The sequence below is a fragment of the Limanda limanda genome, chromosome 9, assembly GCF_963576545.1.
Source record: "Limanda limanda chromosome 9, fLimLim1.1, whole genome shotgun sequence".
Lineage (NCBI taxonomy): Eukaryota > Metazoa > Chordata > Actinopteri > Pleuronectiformes > Pleuronectidae > Limanda > Limanda limanda.
The window spans coordinates 25,480,784-25,505,443 of NC_083644.1; the positions used below are offsets into that span (position 1 = coordinate 25,480,784).

General features: G+C 43.7%; 2 protein-coding genes across 2 annotated transcripts in view; both read right to left on the reverse strand.

Moving 5' to 3' along the window:
* Positions 1 to 638: 638 nt before the first annotated feature.
* On the reverse strand, positions 639 to 3,551 carry barhl2 (BarH-like homeobox 2). The gene is made up of 3 exons (XM_061078922.1): positions 3,008 to 3,551; positions 2,117 to 2,333; positions 639 to 951 (listed from the first exon to the last, which is right to left on the reverse strand). Exons 1-3 carry the CDS (start codon positions 3,549 to 3,551, stop codon positions 639 to 641), a joined length of 1,074 nt encoding a protein of 357 aa, XP_060934905.1.
* Positions 3,552 to 13,025: 9,474 nt separating this feature from the next.
* Positions 13,026 to 24,660, reverse strand: part of znf644b (zinc finger protein 644b) — a 61,658-nt gene continuing 50,023 nt past the window's right edge. Inside the window, exon 7 of the mRNA XM_061078923.1 lies at positions 13,026 to 13,118. Coding sequence (XP_060934906.1) covers positions 13,026 to 13,118 — 93 coding nt within the window. The remainder of the gene's footprint in view (positions 13,119 to 24,660) is intronic.

Sequence of the window (24,660 nt, forward strand, 5' to 3'; positions counted from 1 at the left end):
ACTAAAATCAGTTTAAGTTAAAATAAAACACATACGGCAGCCTACATGGTTGAATAAAATCATATAACTAAACTAATAGGCACTATAATTGTAAACTTTTCAAAATAATTGAAAATTAAGATTTAAATGATAGGCTCTATTTAGGTAATATCCAGTTTATAATGAATTATTGAGAATGTCATTGATAAATTGATGACTTGTTGAAATAGTTTCTTTTGAATATCCGTCCTGCTGCATGAAGTTTCATTTAGGAAATTTGGATTCACATTTCAATAGAAGCATCAGTAGAATTGGATTAGTATCATTACTTCTTTATTCATTCAGTTCTTCTCCATCTAATAAACTTTATAAGTTTATTTGCTAATGTAAGTGTATTTGTACAAAAGACAAACAAACAAACAATCAGACATGAGCAGTCCTGTGTGTCTCGGGCGGACAAAGTCTTCAGGCTTATCTGGGCCTATATTAAATACCTCCTTTACTTCTGTAAAATGTCTTTAAATGGGTCTTTCTTTATGGGACAGGGAGAGTAAAGTCCTGCAATGTGCTTCCGATGCAGTTACTCACATCACGTCTTCAACCAGGTTTCTGGCCATCGTCTTATATCGTCTCTCTTTTCTTGTCTTTTTTTTTTTTGTTTACCGCTGATGCGGTTGGCAGACCATGGGGTTAGACAGGGGGTTTAGTGCCGGTTGCCCCCCCGGCCCGAGGCCGTGAATAAGCACCCTGGGGACCAGAGGTCTCTGGAGGCCGGGGTGCGGTGCGGCAGGAGTCCGGTACATGCTGCTGTACATGGCCGCGGCCGCAGCGGCCGCCGTCGTGCTGTCCACGGTGCCCAGCAGGCTCGGGTGGTAGAAATAGGGCGACGGGAACATTCTCTGTAAGGCCGAGTAGTTTCCTGCTTCAGCCAGCAGCTCCAGGCCCACAGCCGTCTGCCTCTTCCACTTCGTCCTGAAACCAAATAACACAGATGAATTATTCAATCAGCGCGAGCTACACCTCAGTCCCACCAGGCCTTTAATTGGCACGAGGAGGTCTAATTATCACAGGCAGCAATTTAGAGTTCAGGTTTAATTAGGGAAAAAAAAGAATACAAGAACATTTCAAGACAGTGTAGTCTGAGGTCAACTTCATGAAGTGCTTTAGTTCAAACTGTCTGAACACATGTTTCTCACATTCATACAGGGCCTGTGTGCTCAATAATAAAGTATTCAAATAAACCTGTATTCGTCATTTTATCTATTTGTATCTTATATTTGAAAAGTGGTGCGTAAAGTGTTAAAGTTACAGCAGATTCAAATATGTTTCTACGTATAGATTTATGGCCTACATATTTTTTAACATTCCAGCAGTTACAGCGAGGAGGGAGAACAACACACACCAAGTGGTCCTTCCTTCCAACCATTGAAAATATACATTGGTGAGGTTAATGTTTAAATATAGTTTGAACAGCAGGCCTTAATGAAGCTGTGAACCAAAAGGTACAGCCAAGAAAAAAAAGGCTTAATTCAAATAGACATTTTACTACAATTTACAATTAAGAACTTTTTTTTTTTCTGAAAATAACCATCTTGTGGCAAATAACTTATTTAAGCCTTTCTCATAATATCAGCCTTAAATGTGTGTCAATTTATTCAGCAAATAAAACATTTTTTTATTGTAGATTATTTTTAACAACTTAAAAATGCTGAGAGTTAACACAGATCATGCGTCACAGAGAAATACAGATAAAGTTTATCCCACGTATTTCCTCTTCATACTTGTTCAGTGGGTTTTCATATATCGCAGCACAATGACCACGCAGTTCTAAAACACAGGCCTGACAAACGAGTGGCTGAAGAAAACATACTCAGCAACACGAATAACCTCAACTTTTAATTCCCTGATGAATGTTAATGTGTGTTAGAATTTTTTTTAACTTGAATTTGAAAATGAATAAATAAACTGGTGTGGTGAGTCTTATCATATTGACCGAGTTTACTTGTCTATTACTTGTATTCCAAGACAACACAGGTTCTGGTTGCTGGGTCCTGTTTTGGTTTGCTGTGTGTGCACATGATGATGCTGATGCTGCTCGGGATGAAGATGTCGGTGATGATGGCGGCTGCCTCCTTACCGTCTGTTTTGGTACCAGGTCTTGACTTGTGTGTCTGTCAGGTTGAGAGCCGCGGCCAGGTCCATGCGGTCCTGCACGCTGAGGTATTTCTGTCGCTCGAAGCTCCTCTCCAGCTGGTTGAGCTGGTGGTCGGTAAAGGCTGTCCGTGCTTTGCGAGGCTTTTTGGAGCGCACCAGCGGACTGTCTCTGCTGCTGGAGATTTCCCGGTCGTCCTCGTCTTTAGTCCACAAGCACAGGATGGTGGCGGAGGAGTTGGAGGTGGTGGAGGATGAGGAGGAGGGAGGGAGGCAGGTAAACATGAACACGGTTAGGCCTGCTTGGAAATTATCAATCTTACACATGAATGCATGAGCCAATTAAACTAAATTGGAGTCTCCAAACTTTCAGCAACTTGTTCAAAGTGCTGCACACACACTGAGCTGAAGCGATAAAAAGGAATTTGTCTGAATTTGTCACCTGGAGTTTTTTTAAATTTATTTATCCTTTCTCCTTCAGAAAGCAAGAAATCAATACGTCAATCCATCTCTATTTGTAGCTGCCTCTCGGTGCACCGTGATCCCCCCCCCCTCCAGGAAGAACAATAATCTCTCTAATTGACCCACTAGGGAGGGCCCGGCGCAAGGGGAACATCACGGGCTTACATCTGTTTCCACATCTATTAGACTAATAAAGCAGGATCAGAAACAGCGAGGCAGACTGAATAATAATATTATTAAAAAACCTTTTTGGAATTATTACGAGTGGTATAATGGTTGTTGGTACATCCCCGGTCTATATGTGTTTGCTTTGGCCACTTTCTGTAGCCCCTCATCTGATCTGAATTTACATCGGAAATACAAGTATAAGCACCCATAGAGACAATATTATAAAATCACATTTTCCTGCTCTTACCGTTGCATTTCATGTCACTGTGTATGTCGTCCCTTTTGTCCAACTTGCCCCCTCTCTCGTCCTGTTCCAGCTTGGGCCTGAAGCCGTCCGGAGCCGTGGCACTTTCTGGTTTTGGCGTGTGATGCGGTGAGGATACACTGGTGCTGTAAGGTGCGCAGGCGGCTAGCGGTTTGCTGTCGCCCAGAATGTCTTTGATTAGAAACGAGGAGGTGGCAGTCCTCGGGGCGCAGCCGGCCCCGGCGAGCGGCTGCTGCTGCTGGGGAGACAGCGGCTGGTTGTGGTGGTGGAGGTGGTGATGCTGGAGGCTGCCGTCCTGCACCAGATGCGCGTCGCCCGGCTCCATGGTGACCGAGATGGGGGATGAGGGGGCCGTCCCCACCGTGTCTATCTCCGAGCATGGCGAAGGGGTCGCCTGGCTCCTGAAATCCGCCGTCCTGCTGTCGCCGAGGCGGAAATCTCCGTTCATGAGCACGGGGTTACCAGAGTTAGAGGCGCTGGATAAAATAGTGTCTATTCCAAAACTCGACCCGCTGGATCCTTCCATGTTAGTAAAGCAGTGAAGGCGTCTTCATAACAACAGCGAGGGATGCTTCTCCTCCGGCGCGAAGAAAAAATTAAGTCGAGTTACAAATTAGGAAAAAAAGAGAGAAAATAGAGCCTGTGTTTTAGGTGGAAAAAATAAATAAACCCAGAATCCACGCTGTGGTCCAAGATGTTACATTCAGTGGATGTGCGTAAAAGCAAAGTGCGGCTCTGCGCAGCCTGGTCCACGTCCCTTTTAGTGTTTGGATATTGAACTTTGTGTTAAAAGTTGAGGCGTATAGAGAGATATACACAGGGCTGACTCCTCGACATCAGGCTCCCCCTTTTTGCTGCTAATCGCTCCAGTGTTGCTCTACAATGACTTCCTATACTGACGTCACGGCCCACGGCGAGGGGGAATTAATATTTTCTCCTTTATAATAAACACACGACGCCTTTTTCTCTCCCTCCTCTCCCCTCCCTCCCCCACCACCACCTTCCTCCTCCTGCCATTGGCTTGCATCCTGACCGGCTCCGGCACCTCACCAATCAGGGAGTTGTTTCTTTATCCAGACAGTTCAAGCCAACCATTGAATTGAGTTTAATTCTAGAATAGCTCTTTAAAAAATAGGAGTAAAAAAAAAACATGGATGTGCTTTAAGGCCATACAGGAAACAGATTATGTGAAATAATCTTAGCAGCGATGGCAAAAAGAGGGAATTAAGAAGGAAAGAAGACGAAGAAAGGGGTTTAAAAAGGTTTAAATAATTTGAGAAGTCTTTAACTAGAAGGCAAAAAGAAAATCCACAGTGGCAGCTCCAACTGTTCCAGCAATCTGGTAGGATGAATTATACACGTCTTTTTTTATTTTCTTCTCCACACATTACCGAGTTTTATTCATTTTCCCAGTTCAACTTTTGAAAGCCTGTAAACTGTGAGTGATAGTTCGAAAAGCTCAACTGTTGCTTAATTTTTTTCACTTCGTCAAATTCCAGAGCTGATTGTGGATTTATATAAAAAAAAAAAAAAAAATAATAATTAAGAGGAAGAATTATAAATAAAAAGCTGGCCCTGACGCTCGGCTGCGGTGTCACGCGTGGCATCCGTCGTTATGGATATGATGCGGGAGCCGCGAGGTCGACATATTTGGGAACGGGGAGGAGAGCTGGTGACTGTCATGACGCGCGTCTTCTTAATAACCGTGTCATCCTAATTAGTAAAGTCATTATGAGGCGCTAATGAGCGTTCAAAGCTAGTGGCTGGAATTTCAGCACTTTTTCCCCCGACGTGTGTTTTAGAGGATACGGAGGAAAATGTGCTCTGTGTGCGTGTGTGTTTGTGTACGTGTGCGTGCGTGTGTGTGTGTGTGTGTGTGTGTGTGTGTGTGTGTGTGTGTGTGTGTGTGTGTGTGTTGGATGATGCCTGCTCATGGGAAATGCCACTTCTCATAGGTGAGTGTGAGCTCGTGTGTCCCACATTTTTTTTATCGGACTCCTCTTCACGTGGATTCCTCAGTCTCCAAAGTCTTACTCACTTTCTGTGTTTCTGCAAAATTCAGGCATTCGTCATGGAGCGGGTTGAGATTTTATTTTTATTCAACAGCTATGATTTTACTTCTTCTTCTTCTTCTTCTCCAGCAGGTCTGTGATGAACGCGGTGCTGATGCTGATCAGTGGTGTGAGGGAGGCGGATGGAGATTTGAATGGTGCTCTTCACGATGTGCAGAAATCCCGATATGCAGGTTTGTTCATTTAATTGCTCTTTTATTTTGAAATGCATTCATTTTCTTTTGTGGATGACTATTTATCTTTTTTGATAATGCATCCTCATTAAACAAATTTTAAGTCGGGAAAAAAACGACATGACTTTATTTTAAAATAAATGATGTCTGGTTTTTAACTTCTACTTCTGCACCAGAAAGTAAAACCGTTAAATCGTATTAATAATCCTGATGTTCTTTTAATCCGACCTTTAAAACCGTTCAATTAAAATCGATTTAAATTTTACACATGTGCTAAAATATTTAGTGATCATTATTGTTTGGTTTTTCAAAGCAGAGTAATGAGTTAAAATAATAAAATAATAATTTGAGTAATTAATTTGATTTAAAAGATAAACAGTGTTTGTATCAGACATTAAGCATAAATAATTAAGGGATTTTATTGAAGTGTTTCATTATTATTATTATTATTATGAATGTTTTATGTGTGAGCAGCAGAGGATCCTCAGTGGATGTGGAACCTCCCGCCTGCAGATGCAGTCCCGGTTTGAACACAAGGCGGCGACACAGAGTGAAGCTCCGGAGCCAAGCGAGGCCTCGGCTGAACCTCCAGTGAGTCTCCTCACCCACTTCAACCACTGAGGCTGATATTCAGATTATAACTAATAGCCATCAGTGACAGTCGGTCCATAGCACAGTGCGGTCGGGTTAGAGCAGCATCATGATAAAAAGATGTCTATTAGAATGTCTGCTGATCGGGCCTCTCTGAACCGGATTCCCCACAAATGGCTCAGATGGGATCAGAGCGATGTTTAAACACGTCAGTCAACTCATCAGCGGCCGAACAGGGACAATCAATGGCTCTGTTGGCTTGAAGGCACCGCGGGAGCACATCGAACGCAACCAGTTAGACCATCGTCTTATTGCCTCGGCTGATGGTCGATGATGATGCTGCAGCCGTGGCTGGCACCGTATTGATTCCGCGGCGGCTTCGCGTGTAAGCTGTCACTTCACCGCTGGCGACCTCTGGGCTGCACAGGGAGGGAGGGAGAGAGGGGGAGAGGGACACCCACTCACTGCGGGAGGGAAGAGGGGGGGGGGGGGTCTGCAGCAGACTGGGTTGTTGTTAAAAAATAATACATCATAATAGGTTCAAATTAGTTCTTACACACCCCTCAAAGCAAATCAATGAGCGACGCATTCACTGACCTATGGCAACTTCTTACTTTCACTTATTTTTAAATGCGATTACACCGTGACCAGCGTCATGCAAAGCAGGATCCAATCAGGACAGATGAGAGGCCAGTAACCAGCGGAAAACATATTTATTGCCTTTTTTTATCTTTAGTTCAGTCATTCTCATAAATAAATAAAAATATATATTTTAATAAAAAGATTTGATTCAATTTGATGTATTTTTTGACACATGACAGATCTTAGTCTCTTCTGTTTTCAACTCAAAATAAAAGTTTTTTAAAACGTCACATATCAACCAAACAACTGAGTGTGACAGTTACCTAAAAAGCTCCCAGACATGATCTAATGATCCTATTGACTTTACTTTCAATTATCTTGTCACGACAGAGAACATGTGCATTAGATGCCCCATTGATTTCTGCTTTAACTGTCTGCAGTGCTGAAACATGACACGCTAAGAAATTATAGATTCAGCAGCTAATCTAAGAAAACATTTTTGAACTTGAACTTTACTTGCAAACCTCAACTTATACGACTGATCGAGCTGAATGAATCTCTCATGACAACATAGGGACGTGAACACCAAGAACAATGACTGCGATGAAAACTTTATAAATCCATTGTTTTAAAACTTGTTTAAATGGAGACTGATGCACAAACCTCCAACAGCTACAATGATGATTTCAGAGCAATTACAGCCAATTAAAGTACATTTTGGGAACAATATTTGATGCATTTTTTCATGATCAAACTTCACCTGTTATCATGACACAGATGAAACTGTAACTTATAGAGACAATCTTAATCTGTTATGCTTTTAACTAACAAGACAAATTTGAAAAAAATTCAGCTTAACACAAATTGAGTGTTGTTTTTTTTAAAACTCCCAAACACATGATCTTAAATGGACATGTGCATTAATTACTCAAACTGAAATTGCTTTGGGAAAAAATGTGTTCAATTATATTCATGGTCATAAATTTGAAGCAATACAATTGTTTTTATTTATTTATTTAACAGCATGAAAACATTGAAAGTAGAATACGTGAGACAGACTAAATCTGTAACATATTGTATGCATCACAGAGTGATAATGTGTAATTGTCCTGAACAATGGCATGTGCAGGCTGCTACTGTCCACCCAGTGCTGTCGCTGACAGATGGTCAGGGAATTATATCGATTAGAAGCTGCAACAGGACAAGCTGACTAACGGTATGTGTGATTTCTAGTTCAAAGTCCGAAGATCGTTGTGACCAATCAAACCCACGTCAGCCAGATGTCACTTCTGTCGATGGATAAAGTGGCAGAAACGTGTTTATTAAAGGTTAAACAGGCTAAATGCTTTATGTGCCCATGCAGGAGGAAAGCTGTAGGACGAGTGGCTGGAGCTGTCAAACCTCTAGCAGCCAACTTGCCCTGAAATGTACAGCCTGCTTCTTCACAGTACCAAATAAATCAAATCCTTTCAAATCCTACAGCCATGTTGGAGCAAATCAGCCTGTTGCAATGATGACTTACTCCTGGTAAGATGAGAGCAAATTTAGCTTAAATTTCTTTCCAGATTTCAAGACCAGTTTAACAGCCACCTGAGCACACAGACTGAAGTATCCAGAAAACAATATGTGTGTGTACAATTACTTCTATATTTGTGAGGACCATAGTTTCAGTTATAGACCATATGGTCTTACCTTTCTGACAAAACTTCAAAGGGCTTTGTGAGGGCTCAGGTTAGGGTTTAGCATTGAGCTGTTGAATAATCCTTTTAATAAATCTATTTTTCAAATTTGGTTCCTGAAATCCGATGCAGAACTTCAGACCTAACTCAGAAAATCATCTCTCTTTAGTCTCACACTGTCAAAGTGTTGATCAGGGTTTTAATTTCTCTGGACACAACCAAACAACAACTAATTTAACTGTTTACAATAATTCATCCAAATAAGTCGCAGGTCAATATGGAAAACACCCGACATAATTAACTTCATCTTATTAATACATTTCACACTCCTTTGACTTCCAGATTTTCAGTTCTTCCTATGTAGAAGTGTAAGTGTAAAGCTTTGGAAATGATTGGAACAGCAGCTAAGAAAATAACTTGAATGTTACTTGCAAACTGCTTTATGTTGGTACAACTCAACATTCTCAACTAAAGGCTGCTGCGCACTAGAAGATAATCCAGATGATTTCAGATCTGATTGGGCCCTTGTTACATCACGGAGAGGTTCCCAACCAGAAGTCACTATGTGCCGATCATCTGCCCAAATAATCCTGAAGTGTGAGGGGTTTACAAAACAATCTTAATGCTACCGAATTAGTCAGAGCTTCCCCGATCTCGAATCGGCTCCGACAGAAACTTGCAGGAGGAAGAGAGCTAGAGAGCGAGCACAGCTGTGACCATAACGAACAATACATTAACAACTCACCTCGACATGCATTGTTTGTCTTTTCGCACCGAAACAGAACACACAACTTCAGCCCTCCTCCATGTTTGCTTTTCCTCTGAAGTCACATTTAATCACGTGGGTGTTCCACACTCCAGTTCAGAAGGTGGCAGTAATGCCTAAAAGTTGTTTGCCTACGGCCATAAAAAACTGAAGAAGAAAAAGAAGATATTTCCCTTCCCTGGAATCTCAACTGTGAAATCTTTTCCTACAAACAGGCAAGTGTGTGGTTTTACGTTCTGGTCAAATCGTCCAGTGTGTGCGTTCTCAAGATTCTAAGATAAAAAATTGGTTAAATCTGCCGTTACGTCTTTGGTCTAATTTTTAACATCGGTCAAGAGTTGAAAATCCTCTGTGTGCAGCAGCGGCCTCAGGACCTCTGATGAAGTTGAATGAAGCTCTGAATGTGTCTGTCAATCAGGCCACAGTGACATGACAGTGACAACTAAAGAGTCATCCACACCAAGAACAATGTCAGAATTTCCTGGGCGGTCACGTTCAATGTCATGTTCAACATCATTGAAGTTAAAAAATTTGATTAAATTGAAATTGAAATCTAATTTAATTAACCAAGAATCATTTGACGTTATGGCTACCCGTTAGCTCCACTTTGAGCAGCATATAAACTCAATGGTTTGATTGTTATCTTGAATGTATTTATTAAGTTTTGAATGTTACAACGAAGTCAATGGTAACAGTTAACGATTGAATGAATACAAACAGTTGAACAGAGCTGTTATGATCAAAAAGAGTCATTTGACATTAAAAAACATAGCTTGAGACCCACTTAATGGATTTCTTCATTGACATGAAGCTCAGCTGTCATGGAGAGGGAAGAAATACAAACACATAAATTAATTTTATCATTTAATGCAGTAAATGACTGTATTTAGTTAATGTAGTAATATTGTAAATGATCAAGATGGATAAATATCGTTCATATAGTCATACGAATGAAGGCATGTAAAGACATTATCAGTTGTGTTATTCATCCATTATCAGTGGAGTTAAAGTTAAAGTTAAAACTTGAAAAGTGCATAATAAATCTTAAAAAGTGTTTATAACTGCTTCCGGTAATGTATTTGAGTACTGCTTGTTAATGCTTAAGACATTCAGACTTTCAAACAAATAAATAAATAAGGGTGTGAGCAGAGGACTGACACAGTTTAAAGTAAATTATAAACTTTATTAACACCACATCAGTCATAATTTTCATAAAAGAGCATGAAACTCTGTTACCACTTTGGGTTCTCCTGCACCGTCAGTGTGGTGGATTTTGTGATCGCTGGGGGAACATTCGCGCCAATTACTGTCTTTCACATGCACATTAGTGATCAGATTACACTTCTCCTCTGGCAAACGGATAACATTTCTAATTCCAGTGTGATGGAAAAAGGCTAAGATGGTGCGATGATGGGAATCAAACTCCAAACGCAAAATTACATCCCAGGAGCTTTGGAATGAAAGGTTGCAGCGTGAGAGCAATTTGACATTTAGGATGGACGTACTGTCGATTATTCCAACCTCGAAACGTCATTTCCACTCGTGCAGTAATGAAACATCTGGCATCCAAGTTCAATTTAAAGTGCAGGTTAGAATTATTCTATGCCACACAGTTCAAAATAGGATAAAACAGAAGGGAGAGTAAATCTACTTTATTCATCAAGGGTTAGCACACCGGGCATTAACATGTCTACTCTGTTATGAGAAGGAAATATCCTAAAAATCATGCACCACAGTATAAGTGTAGATGTTTTTTCAATGCTGCCATGACAAATATTCCAGGGAAGCAATGTCACTGCACAGGATTGTGTTTTTTCTCCTCATCTCTGAGTTACATGAAATGCTCAGGGAGCAGAGAACACATTGATTCAAGTGTGCTCCAAACGCAGACTGGCCCTGACAAGGTTGTTATAACAGTCGGAGGGGTCTATACAATCACTTAATTACCAAAGCTGTCAGTCAGAGAGGGTCGCTGCTGGCTCCGTCCATGGCTGCGAGCGGCGTTCCACTAGCAGCCTCCCTGAGTGATTGATCCATGCTGATGGCATCGCAGAAATAATTACAACTCCTCTCCTGATGTGTGATTCCGTACCATGTTCACGCTTCACGAAGGTAATCGGGTGGATCAGGAGGGGTCAGTGCCATTTCCTATTACCTGAAGTCCGAGCGAAAGGGTAAAACAATGCAAACAGAGCGAGGCGAGGGTGAAAAGACGGAAGGGGGGGAGGGGAGGGAGGGGAGGGAGGGGAGGGAGGGGAGGGAGGGGAGGAAGGGGAGGAAGGGGTCGCCCGATGGACATTACAAACAGCAGAGGAAGCTCGTGTGCACTTTGTCAAATTGTGCTGTGTGATTTTCTCTCTCTCTCTCTCTCTCTCTCTCTCTCTCTCTCTCTCTCTCTCTCTCTCTCTCTCTCTCTCTCTCTCTCTCTCTCTCTCTCTCTCTCTCTCTCTCTCTCTCTCTCTCTCTCTCTCTCTTCTCCCCAGAGCCATATATTCAGCTACACTGTAACAGATTGATGGTGTCCAACACGTGGTCATGGAAATCCAAGACAATCACCGGGTCATTAAGTTGATTGGCGTCACTTTTGTCAAGCTGTTGGAGGCCAAATTGGGGGGGCGGCAGCTCATTCACGAGAGTCCGCCTCCTTGCAGTCACACACTCAGAGGCAGAATTGTTCTAATTCATCAGTTGAAAAAATGCTGAATGTCTTCATCCCAAATAACTGTGTCGAGTATCAATAGTTATCTTCTTTTTTCGGTAAAAATACAGAAATAATTTTATATTCAAGCACTTCTTTCGTTATTATGTGACTCTTCCTTTTCACTTATATTTAAACTGTGTGAAATGTCAGTGGCTCCACAGAAAGTGGCAGGAAAAAGGAAAAGGAGATCAAATCACAAGTTGAATCTGCCATTAGGTTTGAGATGCACTTTGTGAATCATGGTGAAAGCTTTAACCGTCATTAACCGTCTCCCTGGTCTTGACACAGAACTGCAGCAGAGACATGGTGCGTTTGTGCCACGCATTATACCCGTCCTTCAATTCCTGAAGGCACGCTCACTCCCAGCACCATCAAAAAACACAAACAACACAGTGTAAATCGTGAGTCAAGCGAGTAAACAATGTACATATGGTAGCTGCACCTGAAGAGACCGTCCCCTTCTCCTCGTGTTATTGTGAGCTGGCAAAGTGGCGCCATGATGTCCCTAATGAACCCTGCAAAATGCGGCGGTGAATAATGAAACACAACACTGCATTTTGCAACAGAAAGAATAAAAGGTGAAATCATCAGCAAGCAGGGGAGGGAAGAGAGAAAGAAAGCAAGCAATGATTAAATGATCAAAAGCTGGCAGAGCGAGTCTCTGTGTCACTGCAAGGCACACTCATCTACCCACAAGTGAAAGTTAGGTTTCAAGCACAGTGTAATTATAGCTGGGGATGTCAGTTTGACATTAATGCAGCCAGCAGAAATTCCCTAATTGGCCTCAGAGGAGAAAGTGAACCAGAAAATATATTAACATTTTAAAAAAGCATATTTTGCCTAATCCTTTCACTTTCCAACAATATTTGAAGACCAAAATGCCCCAGGCATGAGAATTTAAATGAGCAATTTTGTTTTTGAAGGAAACGGCCAATGAGACAGAAAATAGACTAAAGGGAAATCATTAGTGTATGAGAGCTCCTGACAGGCTCGCCTTGCTGACTGGCTGGCCTGTCACTAGGAGTCTGTGTTCCTCAGCTCCACGCTATGAGCTAAGCTGATAACATGAAAAGACCCATAAACGTGCAGCCAGAAGTCAAAGCCTATTATCTAGAAATTCAAATGTGAGGGTTAGGATGAAAAAAAAAAACTGTGAGGGGGGAGGCCTAGCTCTCTGTGTCTCCTGTAGGGGAGAACTGGCCAGATGGAGAGATTTTGTAACAGGCCCTGTTATCCCACACAAACGTGTGGCAGCACCGCTGCCAGAAAATATTGCAACAAATCATAACATCACTCAAAAAGGGGAAGATTAAAGCAGAAAGACAATGGATGGCAACAAACTGCTTAAAGTTAGGAAGCGATGCAATGTCACATGTGCCTGTGCTGATGTGATATGACCGTATCAGAGAAACACAGCTAAGTGCAGTCAGGAGACGTTAGCCCAGTCCCCCGGTGATGAAGCAGCTGAGGCAAGCAGCGCCCCTGGCGTGGGACTGCAGGGCAAACGGCTCCGGCTCCAGAGCCTTGGCCTTTTGAAACAAAACAGAGAGGAATGGCCAGGGGAAGCCAGGCGGCCTCAGCAAAAGGGGCCAGGTTTATTTCCTCCAGCAATAAAGGGAAAAAAGAATGATTGAGAAGACAGAGGAAAGTGAGAACAACAACAGATCTCAGAGCTCGCGTCTCTTTTTGTGCGACAACAAAGGGCATATGATATTCCAGCCTCCTTTACAGCCGGCTGGTCAGAGGTTCCTTCCAGCAAGGCAGTGTATCCCCCTGCTTGGCTCTGCTCACCATCATACACGCACCACTTGCCAAGGTATAGGGATTTCAGTTTTTTTCTTCTATTAGACTGTTACCCTGAACACAGCAATTTAATCAGGCCCTTTGATAAACATTTGACACAAAGCAGTGGGCTTCTGTCTCGGCTGCCTACAGCCCAGGGCAAGAGATTGAGACTGACGAATTTCCATCCACAATTTTCTCTATTTTAACTCCACCTGTCAAACAGTATGCCAGTCAGTGTGACACAGAGATGGGGGAAATCAAAGCCTCTCTCATCTTGAAGGAACACAGGCGTGCAGAGGGCTACAAGTTCAGATCACAACGGCATGCAGACAATGAGCAGACACAGATAAATCTAATATTTCTGCATGGGTTTAAAAATTAAGATAAAACATCATCTCATCATGGTGATCACCAATCAACAACCAGCGCTGACCGAATTAAAGAGAGGCACTCCTGAAGATGGAGGCGCGATCATCTCCCTGTGCGAAATGTCAAAACCATCCCAGACCCCTCCCTGCCTGAGGTACCTAGTCTGCATCACCCCACCCCCCCACCACCACCACCAAACCCTTCCAGTTCTCAGCAGTCATTTGCAGCAACTGTCTAACTAGAGGAAACTACAAACTACAAACCATTTGACCCTGAAGCAGCAAGTATGGAGCAGCCATTCCTCACCCACTGGAAGCAGGCTCAGGTCACCAGGGTCAGCACCTTCCTCCTGCTGAGCCTCCAGCAGGATGGAAGCCTCGGACTGGTATAGGAAACATCTGAGGGGGGGGCTCAACACGGCCCTGGGAGCGGTGCGGACCCTCGGTGATGCTCCCCGGAGACCGTGCGGGGGGGGAAATGAGCATTACAATAACACCACACGAGCAGCAAGATCTAAATGCAAAATGTGATTATCTATTCATTAACTCCCATAATTGAGGTGAAGAGCAGTAGTTCCTCCACTGCCATGGAGGCGGCTCTTGTTTGCCCCTCTGGTCCCAGTCTGCTACACAACACAGAGAGCAACACACAGCACATACACTATTCCAGCGGCGTCGATGCTTGGAATAAATGATATGACCTCTGGCTATAGCATGGCCTTCAAATCTAAATCCCTACCTGACCAGCGAGAATCATCCTCCTTTATTCATTCTTCTTCCCCGCATATACAAAATGTATTCCGCCCCGGATCACATCTCCGTGAATCTTTTGATTCCTTTCAATCAGTTTCAAGGACTGTAAACAATGGGGCCATGCATGTGATCGGGAGGGAGAGATCTACCTCCGCTCAATTAAGGAGCCGCCCTGCAGCCTCCCGCGGCCCTGAGAGAGAGGAGCTATAATTAGAAGAGGGCAGTAAACTTGCAGACATTATTGATGATCCGCTGCTGACACCTCCCTCACGGTAGCATTAGCATTCTCCCTGAGCCGGGGCTCATGTCAGGAGAGGCTGGTCTCTGGGAGTCGGTGTCAGCGGGGGGGCTGTGTATGAGCTGCACAGCGAGGCCACATTACGGCTGCAGAGAGGGAGAGAGAGAGACCAGGCCCCTCTAGGTGCTCGTCCACCTGATGGGAACACGGAGACTCGGCTGTTCTCCCCGTCATCAATACAGCAACGGCTCTTTGTCAGTAATTTGCAATAAGTGTCCGCACCACATCTTCAGGGACCTGGAAATCATTACTGGCTGAGGCCCGACTCGGCTACTAATTGGATGCGTTGGGCCTTATCAACTGAGGATTTTCCGAGACCTTTGACAGATACCAATTCGAAAAAATCATTGTTCAGTTGTCAATTTAAGAGACCGTTAAAAGAGCTTATTTTAATTTTAATTGGGACTTCCTCCTGCCTTCACAGTGAGCTGTGAGGATTCAAAATGAGCTCAGGGCATGTGTGTATGCATGAGTGTGTGTGTGTGGGTGTGTGTGTGTGTGTGTGTGTATATGTGATCATACTCCCTGAGAAGAAGCGAGGGGGGGGGGGGGCGCTCTGCAGGTTAAATTGACGGGTAACAGTTCTGACCAGCGTACGAATGCAGACAGCACACATCCACATTTAGTTTACACGGATCTCACGGCTTCCCTGGGACTTCATCATCAACATCAGATCCGTTGGAATCTGAAGCTGCAAAGCTCCCAATTAAGCAAAAAACCGCATCCGCTTAAGATGTTTGTTGGACGAGTGCACTGGGACCACCATCGATCACCCCCCCAGTAAACTGACCGGCTGATGGTGCTACACCCGAACATATTTATGTGCTGCACTCTCCCAACGACCCTGAACCTCGGCGCTCTCTCCTGGCTTTAACAAGGCCTGGGAAGCCTCAGCGCCGACCGGGTCTGCAGCTGCGCAGGGGAGCGGCTGCGAATGCTGGCAGATGCGGCAAAGGAGCTAACATGCGTGAATGGGGGGGGGGGGGGGGGTAGGGCGCAGGGCCTCAACGCGCCGCTGACGGTGACGTGGCCCGCCCAGGAGCAGCGGGCACCGGGCTGCGGGCGGGCGGGGGGGACAAGGGCCTGGCAAGGAGAGGGAACTGAATTGTTTTGACACCACTGATAATTTAGGAAGCCAGCGAAGCCGTTTAGAAGCACATCGCTCTGAGTGACGCCGGGTATCGACCCAGCACACAGGCCACTGTAGGACAAGATACGGTGTTGTGTTTGACAAACCCCCCAAAAAAAGGAAAGCGTGTTTTTATATTATTCTATTTTTGAGTAAACAGAGCTGTCATTTGATAATAAACCAGGCATTAATGTTAATTCTACCTTCCAGTATTTGCAGTATTAGAGGCTTAGAGCAGCAAGAGCAATACTGTTCAGAGGGTAATAAGTGTCTAATTAAGGACTAGACAGGAGGGAAATTGCCAAGGTATAAGAGACTTTTTTTTTTTTCTTCTTCTTCTCTCTCTCCTGCTTTTTCACAACCATGTCTCTGGGAGCCGGCGTCGTGTTTGCCGGCTGTTTTACTCGCTGTCAGAAAGGATTTGAGGCGAGGAGCCATCTAAGCATGCGTACGAGGGGATTCATTTGACCTCATTATACATCAATAAAGAAGGAAGCCGGTTTACTAAATATCACCATGCTGCCCGCACTTCATGTCAGATCACGCAGGAGTGTGTTAAAAAGATGATTCCAGAAACGTCTGGTGAGCCGAGGAGGGAAGGGGCGGGAGGAAGAAGGGAGCGCGGAGGGGGGGAGGATGATGAGGGGAGGATGAGGGGAAGAGAGGAGGCAAGGGGGGGGGGGGGTTTGGGGAGGGGGGGGGACCTTGACTAGCCAGGAGGGATTCTGACAAGCACAGGGAAAAAAAAAGCAGAAACGCAAAGCCCTGTTTAAGAGCAGAGCAACTGAAGAAAAAAGATTTATGCTTTTAATTAATGGCAATTAAACCATGCCTGTCGGGCTGGCCTATGGCAATTGTTCTCAGTAAAAAGGAGGCCGAGCTGGTGACAAGCATTTGAATCCACTAAGTTCTACCAGGGGAGCTGACACTGCAGGCATCAAAACCTAAACTAAATCAATAAAAGAATTAAACTTTTATAAATTGCATTTTGACAAGTATCAGATAGCGCTAAGCTTTGATATTACCAATTCCCTCCGAGGTGATGCAAACAAGGAGAGGCACACTTAGAGATCCAAACAATCAAAGGGCCTCGTTAGCATGTGCTGTCAGATGCAGCAGTGCTATTAATTACTACAAATTAATGTGACTCTCTCCACCTCCGCTGATTGGAATGATAATCAAGTGCGGCTCTGCACAGGGAGCATATGCAACCCTGCCAAAAAGAATAAGGACAGAAACCAACAGACGCTCCTCTTTGGTTGTGTTTACAAGCCCAAAATGCTTGTTGCTTATTTTATCCTGCAGCCACACACACACACACACACAAGCGCACATGTGCAAACCAGTGCTGATTTGCTGATTTGCTATTGTATGTACATAAATGTGCATAATGTGTCTCTTCATTTGTTTTTTCAATGAAGCCCATATCTCCAGATAACCACATACAACAGACTTCAAGGTTGCTGATCATTTACTGCTCCTTCCCCCCCAAACACACACACACACACACACACACACACACACACACACACACACACACACACAAACACACACACACACACACACACACACACACACACGCGCACACACACACACACACACACACACACACACACACACACACACAAACACACACACACATTTGTAAGACGAAAAAGTAGCAGTTAAACTGAGCAATATGTGTTCAGACAAAAGTAGGCGTGACACTGTCTAGAAGCGGAGCAAGAAAAAAAAGGGTGGGGGGGGGGGTGGGAAGTGTTCAAAGCTGGCATGACAGCTCAAACGTCCTGTCACTTAAATCACTGTTCATATCTGCACATCACGAATCCGGAAACGCATCCAGCATTGTAGTGACATCATGCTCCCGAGCGCCAAACAAGCTTTTCTAAATGAGACTGAAAGCAGTAATTACTCCACCCCCCCCCCTCCCCACACACACACACACACTAAATTGTTTACCATGAGACTGATCCGGCTCGCTCGCGCTGCTTACTCACCCAATTTTTTTCATCTCCTAATATCGAGATCCTTAATGGCATTCTCGCTAACACTAACGCGCCGCAGCTCAGGCCCGTCTCATTTGCTCAGCAGTTATGTATTATTCATTATTATTCAATGCATTTTCAGAGTGATTTTGCAAATTCTATCAGTACACTTAAGTTTACACACATAATACAAAATGTAGGATTTTTATGTTTCCCTACAAGACACAATCGCTTTAAGGGGAATACATTTTACAGAAGTTGGAAATGTAAATTTAATGGCACGGATAAATGGATATTCTGCCTTGTGCACATTTTCTGTGTGGAAATTATTGTAATAAGTGCAGAGAGGAGATGCCCAGCGACGACTGTGAGAGGAGGAGGAGAAACACGAGACCCTGTGATGAACCGCGGTGGAAATATCTTCATCCTTTATTGGCAGGTGAGTGTTGTCAGCGCCACGGAGAGCACCAGCTGGCCTGCATGTGTTTGCCCTTGTTGACGCTACTTTTAAAGTGTATCCTACATGATCTCATTCCCTTGATAAATTTGTCCCAGACTCCACCTGGCTTTGGTGACCCCGTGACCCCTGGTGGATCCGCACAACCCCTGAGGACCCTAATCGTGACCTAATGGTGACTTAGAGCGTGTTATTAGCTGCTGTTTGTGTGTGTGTGTGTGTGTGTGTGTGTGTGTGTGTGTGTGTGTGTGTGTGTGTGTGTGTGTGTGTGTGTGTGTGTGTGTGTGTGTTTGCCTCTGCAGACCTGGGGGAGAAAGTGCAGCGATTTGACTGGATGGAAAGGAAAAGAAGGGAACCAGCTCCAGGTTCCAGCGGCCAAGCAGGATCACCTCTCCTCTCCCGTCTCTAACGAGGGAACTCGGAGGGATAGAGGCTCCAGCTGCAGACTCATTTCTATGCAACCCTCACCCTCTGATCTCAAGTTAAAAGACAACGTCGACACTCTTAAGAGCAACGCTCAACTCCTTTGTGCATAATACGCCTCAAATTCAGGTCATCTGTTGTATTTTTAATTCTTGACAGAGTACTCCACCTTTATGAAGGAATATGTAAAACAAAAGCAGGAGGGCACACACACACACACGCCCATACCTGCTCCCACTTTGTCATGGAGGTGATTTAGCGACAATGAAATGTGCCGCGACGCAAACGAATGCTGTGATTTGAAAGCGAGAAACCTCTATAGATGTGTGACTGTACAGAGATATTGTGTGATGTATAGTAAAGATAGTTTTAGATTATGTGTAACCTCCCTCTCTGCTTTTAATTCTTAGCATTTATATGCAGTTAGACCTCATTATGATAATTTGATATTTTGACTGAATGGCTAGAGGCAGGATTATAAGAGAAGTCTGTTTTAGAATGTTAATGTCCGCCTTTGAAACTAATGCATGTATTTATTGATTTTTCACTCCTAAATCTATCCTCCTTAAGTTGTCATGGTTTAGCTGGAGGAGGGGGGGCAGGGAGGGGAGCGGGAAGGGGTGTCTTCTTCTTCTTCTTCTCCTTTTTTTTTCTTCTTTAACAAAGTGGTCAGGGCCTGAACTGGGGAATGCAAGCGCTGCATAATCGTTAACACAGAATCCCCTACACCGGGCGCGCTACGCCTCGTCTCTTCTCTTCTCCGGTGTCACATTTCACAGATGTAGTATTATCATCCAGACTCGAGCGAAGGCATGAGCGAAGGGAGGAGAAGGGTGGAGGAAAACCTGGCGGAGGAGAATCTGAGAGACAGATTAATGCCTCACTGGTACTTCAGTGTATCAGGACAAGGATTACCGCGGTAACAGCTGTGCCCATGAGTCCCCTGACTGAGAAGAATTACAAGTATTATCACCTACATCATTAAAGTCGGGTTCATAGACGTGGAATGGCTTCAATCAATTCATCCCCAGATAACACCGGGCCAGCTGGACCCCCTGCGTGAGAACTTGACTTAATTGGCCAATAAGTGGTGGGGAAGGGTGCATGCTATTTGATCAAATTACAGCGCCCCGGCGAAGGGATTACAATTTTCGGATGAGTGCAGAGCGAGGCCGGCGGTGGAGGCGGACCCAGGTCAGGGCTACCGTTAGCGCGGGCCCCAATAAGCCTGTCCGTGGCTAAGTGTGAGGCCGGTGAAAAATGGTGGCCCACTTGGCACCGGGGAGGCAGAGGAGGGAGGCAGTATCCAGGTCAGCCTTTTGCTTGGGGAAATACACTCATTCATCATCCCCCCCTTGGCCTCATTTCTGGCTGGTGATACTTGTAAACTAATAAATTCCTTGTGCTATTTAGTTAGGATCATTACGCTACAAAATCTCCAACTTTTCCCCTAAATTCAGACAGTGTGAGGATGTGCAGAGAGAGGGGGGGGGGGCACAGGAATCAGTGAAATGATCTGTTCACTATAGAACAAACACGTCTTTGTGTTGGAAATCAGGGTTTATATGCTTAGTGAGGAACATTCCCCATGTTGAGACACTATTTCAGCTTTCAGCATTATTCAAATGTTTAATAAGCATTCAGACATATGGTGAGAATCTCATGACCATAATGCATACACAACTAAATCTGCTCCAGTAACCATGAAACCAGCCAAGAAAAAAAAAATTGGAGAGATAACAGGAATTTAAATTAGTTAAAATGCCAACGCCTCGCTGGAATTACCTCTCTGCAATATTCATGGGTGAAATGACTTGGCTGAAAGGCATTTTCATTATCATTATTCCTAAGTAGAGTACAATTTAGTCATCAGTGCCCGACTCGGTTCTTTTCCGAGGTGGGAAGGAATTCACCTCTACGGGACGTCAGGGTAAAGAGGCTCGAATTAGTACTGGGGCCCGGAAAGGCAATAGAATATCAAAACATGAGTTGGTCTGGACTCTTGTTTACAAAATGGGGATTCATGATGCAATTGTGTGTGTGTGTGTGTGTGGAGGGAAAACAGAGGGAGAGTGGTGCGTCTCTGCAGCCATTTCTCAAGATAATTCCTTGCCTGGAGAGCATGTTTGTCATCGCTGTTAAAGTGAGGTGCACATTAATTCTAGGTTTGCTGTAGTGTAATTCTGGCAAAGTGAGCGGCCCTCCAGGGGGCCCTGCGTGTAGACTAACTACTGGACAGAATTAGACTCCACACTCCCCGCTATTCATAATGCCATTAATATAAAGGCAATTAAATGAGTTTTTAACCTCCAACCTCTTATCGTTATTAATGAACGAGGGGACGGCACAAAAACCCACCCGAGATGAGGCTGGTAATTATCTTTGCATCGGGCCTTTGAAACAGGTTTGAAAATTAAAGCTTAGCGAATGAATTGTCTGGGATTTGTTTCCAGGCAAACCCACAGGGAGATGATGTGTTTTAATTTCATCACATGATGTCATAGCAGGAGGGTTAATTAGATGGGTTTTTACTGTCGCTGGGCTCGGCATCCTGAAGACGTCAAACTGTCAAACCAGTCGTTCTTGTACTCCTTCACTGTGAAAAACACTTATGAGAGAGAAAATAAATATTCAGTATGATCAGGGTAATAAAAAAATAAAGGACAGAGATAGATAGCCTGAAGGTCATGTGTTTCAATCTGCTCATTATGGCCTTTTTACAATAGTAATTATGTAAGTGAGCGTGCTGCTCAGCTCAGTGTTATCAAGCACCGCGGGTCAATTTCACACAGCGAGACAGAAGAGAAACGCTGCTCCCTCTCAGGACTGGAGGAGGCGCAGCAGGAGGAGGCGCAGCAGGATATGGCGGCGTCACAAAAACTCGTTTGACCAGGAGCAGGGAGTGAAGAGGCAGCACGGAGAGGGCAGGTTTCCCTTCTCCAATCGTAGCCGCTCTCCTCCAGACGGTGTGGGTGAAGGTCAGGGGTCACTGTCACTGTGTATCCAGTTCTGCAAACAGCTCATTAGTGAGTCGGCAGGCTCACCACAGACTGCACTCCTGGGAGCCAGGGTCGCGCTGGTACCTGCTCCACGCCCCGTTTGTTTAGAGGTCTCTTCAGGGACTGCTTCATGCTTCCCTCTCTTCTGCTTCATGTTTAATTAATAATTAACTCATGTCAACTGCTTGTTTACCCACATGGGGTAACATGAAATGAGATGAAAATGCTGCGATGCTATGACAACAATATTTCACATTTATTCTTCGTTCGGTCACCAAGTCCCTCTGGTTTTTGTAATTACTGCACTCTGGCTACTAGTTTAGTAGCAAAGCGTCTTAATTATGGAGCACACAGATAATACTTAAGTTTTTTTACTCAAAACAATAAATAGAAACAAAACACAAAAAACTTTTATTCAAGGTCACAATTCTTTATTATTGTGAGAAATATGACACTAACGCAGTGAGTGCTGCAGCTGGCGGTGAATCTCTCTTATTCTCACTATTTCCAGTCACACGTTCCCTACATGGCTCTCAAATTGGAAAAATAGTGAAGTGTGATATTTCACAAGTCCTTGGACCGCTAACTAAGCTGTCAAATGGGTAAACTGCGCTCCATCGGGCTGACAACAATCTGCAAATGAGCTACAAGTAATTAACTGTGATCATTCTGGCAAATCAGTCAAGTTTTTTTTCTTTTTCTTTTTTTGCAACCCGCCCATCTCTGACAAGAGGACAGAGAGGCCACCCATCAATGTCTCCGCCTCACCTCATTTGGTTAATGCACTTGTTTGAAACCCGAGTTTCATTCGCCGATCATGACAATTACCGGTGAAATGAAGAGTGACAGGGGTCAAAGCCTGTTGTCTTTATTACGGTTGTCTCCGATCACAGGAGGCACGGCTGTGGTGGGAGCGCACAGGCTCACAGCCAGACTTGACAGTGTATAAATCTGTCTGTCTGAGGGTCAACAGAAGTGAAGAGGTTCCGCGACCCCGTGACCCGCAGGTCCGATTTGACAACTCTATCTATAGCTGGTGTCCATGACAAAGGCCCTGCTGACAGATAGAGAGAGGAAAAGAGCAGGCTGCACGGCTGATGACCTGAGAGGTTTCTTTCTTCTGGGATAACTGCACGGTTAAATGTCACTTCTTCTGTTTCATTTTATATATGTTTATGATGTTTACATCATTTATGGAGTTCTGTCTTATTTAAAATATAATAAGGAAATCTTCATATAAAATTGGATATTAAACAAAGCAGTAACAGAAAGTAAATATTTACTATATGTACATTTGTATGCCTGTACATTTTTAGAGCTCTTTGATTGAATATTTCCATTTTTGTCTTAATTTACATTTGTACTTTTCTTTCTCAAGGGGAAATATTGAACAGGCACCACCTGGCATATTTACTAACTGATATACTTTACAGAGTGTGATTTTACACACAAAACTCACACAAAGTCACTTTACTAAACATGATGCAATAATAGGTTCAAATACTCAATATAATAAAACATCATTAAGATTTGTCTCCTTTTGACCAGCAACAAGATTACAATTTTAATAACATGTTAATAATAATAATACAGTGATCATAATCATAATGAAGATTATAAAATATAGGAGAAATTATGGAGCAGAGACATTTACTCTTGATACCTTAGTTTAAGTAAGATATCAACATTTTAACAAGATTTGTACGTGAACTGTACTTTGACCTTATATTATAAACGCAGGGTTCTATTTGTAATGGATTACTTTTGCACTTTACTTTTACTACATATTCAAATTCTATTTATCAACTGTTTGGACTCCACTTACAGAGTCTGTGGCTGGGTCAACTGCAGCCAGACTAAAAGTAGAAAGTGATCCTTTGATCTGTATTATTTGCCGGCACATGCTCCCGGCTCCGGCCCCCGTGGCTCTGATGGCTTTAATTGACTGTCTCACTGTGATTAATGGTCACATGTTAAACATGCACGTTGTGGACATTCTTACACAGATGTGGAAGGCAATTTGAGGGAGAGGGGCCATCTCTGGAGAAGCACTTATCTCTGACTGTGAGCTCAGCATTTGGGATGGGAGAGGGGAGCACCGCTCTGGTCTGCAGGCCCCAGAGCCGACCTGCACTCCACTGTGGTGACATTCAGGATATTTAAAGATATGGCCTCCTCCCACTGGGTCTCAGACAATGGGCTCTGGTAGCAAGGAAATACATGGGTGAGATATGATAAAAGGGTTAGGGTCTGTTTTCATATTTTTTTTGAATCTCAGCTACAAGGGGGGTTTTGGGGCAGAAATAAGATATTAACACTTGTAAAATAGTGTCAACAAGGGTTCCTGCAACCAATTCCCAAAATTTGCACAAGGAGATAAAATGGAGTTGATCAGTGACAATGATTTGTGGTCCTCTCACTTCTTTAAAAAAAAATAAAATCTTTGGGTCCATTCAATCCTGAGAGGCCATCATGGACAAGGAGATTTGTATATTCTGATAAAGGAGCTGCAACATTTTGGGGATGTCAGGGGTCCAATTTGTGATCCAAGTGATTCGCACCAGCTTAAACAACTCGCCTTTGATGAATGCAAACATTGCAGCAAATCCAACCAGTTCTGAAAACTTACATGACAGAAGTATCGGAATCAGTGAGCAAACGTGATTGTGTTTAATAAATTTATAAAGCAGAAAACATATGGATGAAAAATACCGACTTACTGTGCAAAGACCTTAAATCAATGTCAAAACTATAACTTGGTTGTAAGTATTTTAATTCCAAAGCTATTAGTGTGTTATGAAAATCCTGGAACGTTGTCAGGTAATGTCTGTGATCCCCTGACACACCTCCTATGGTCACCGCTGCAGATTACAA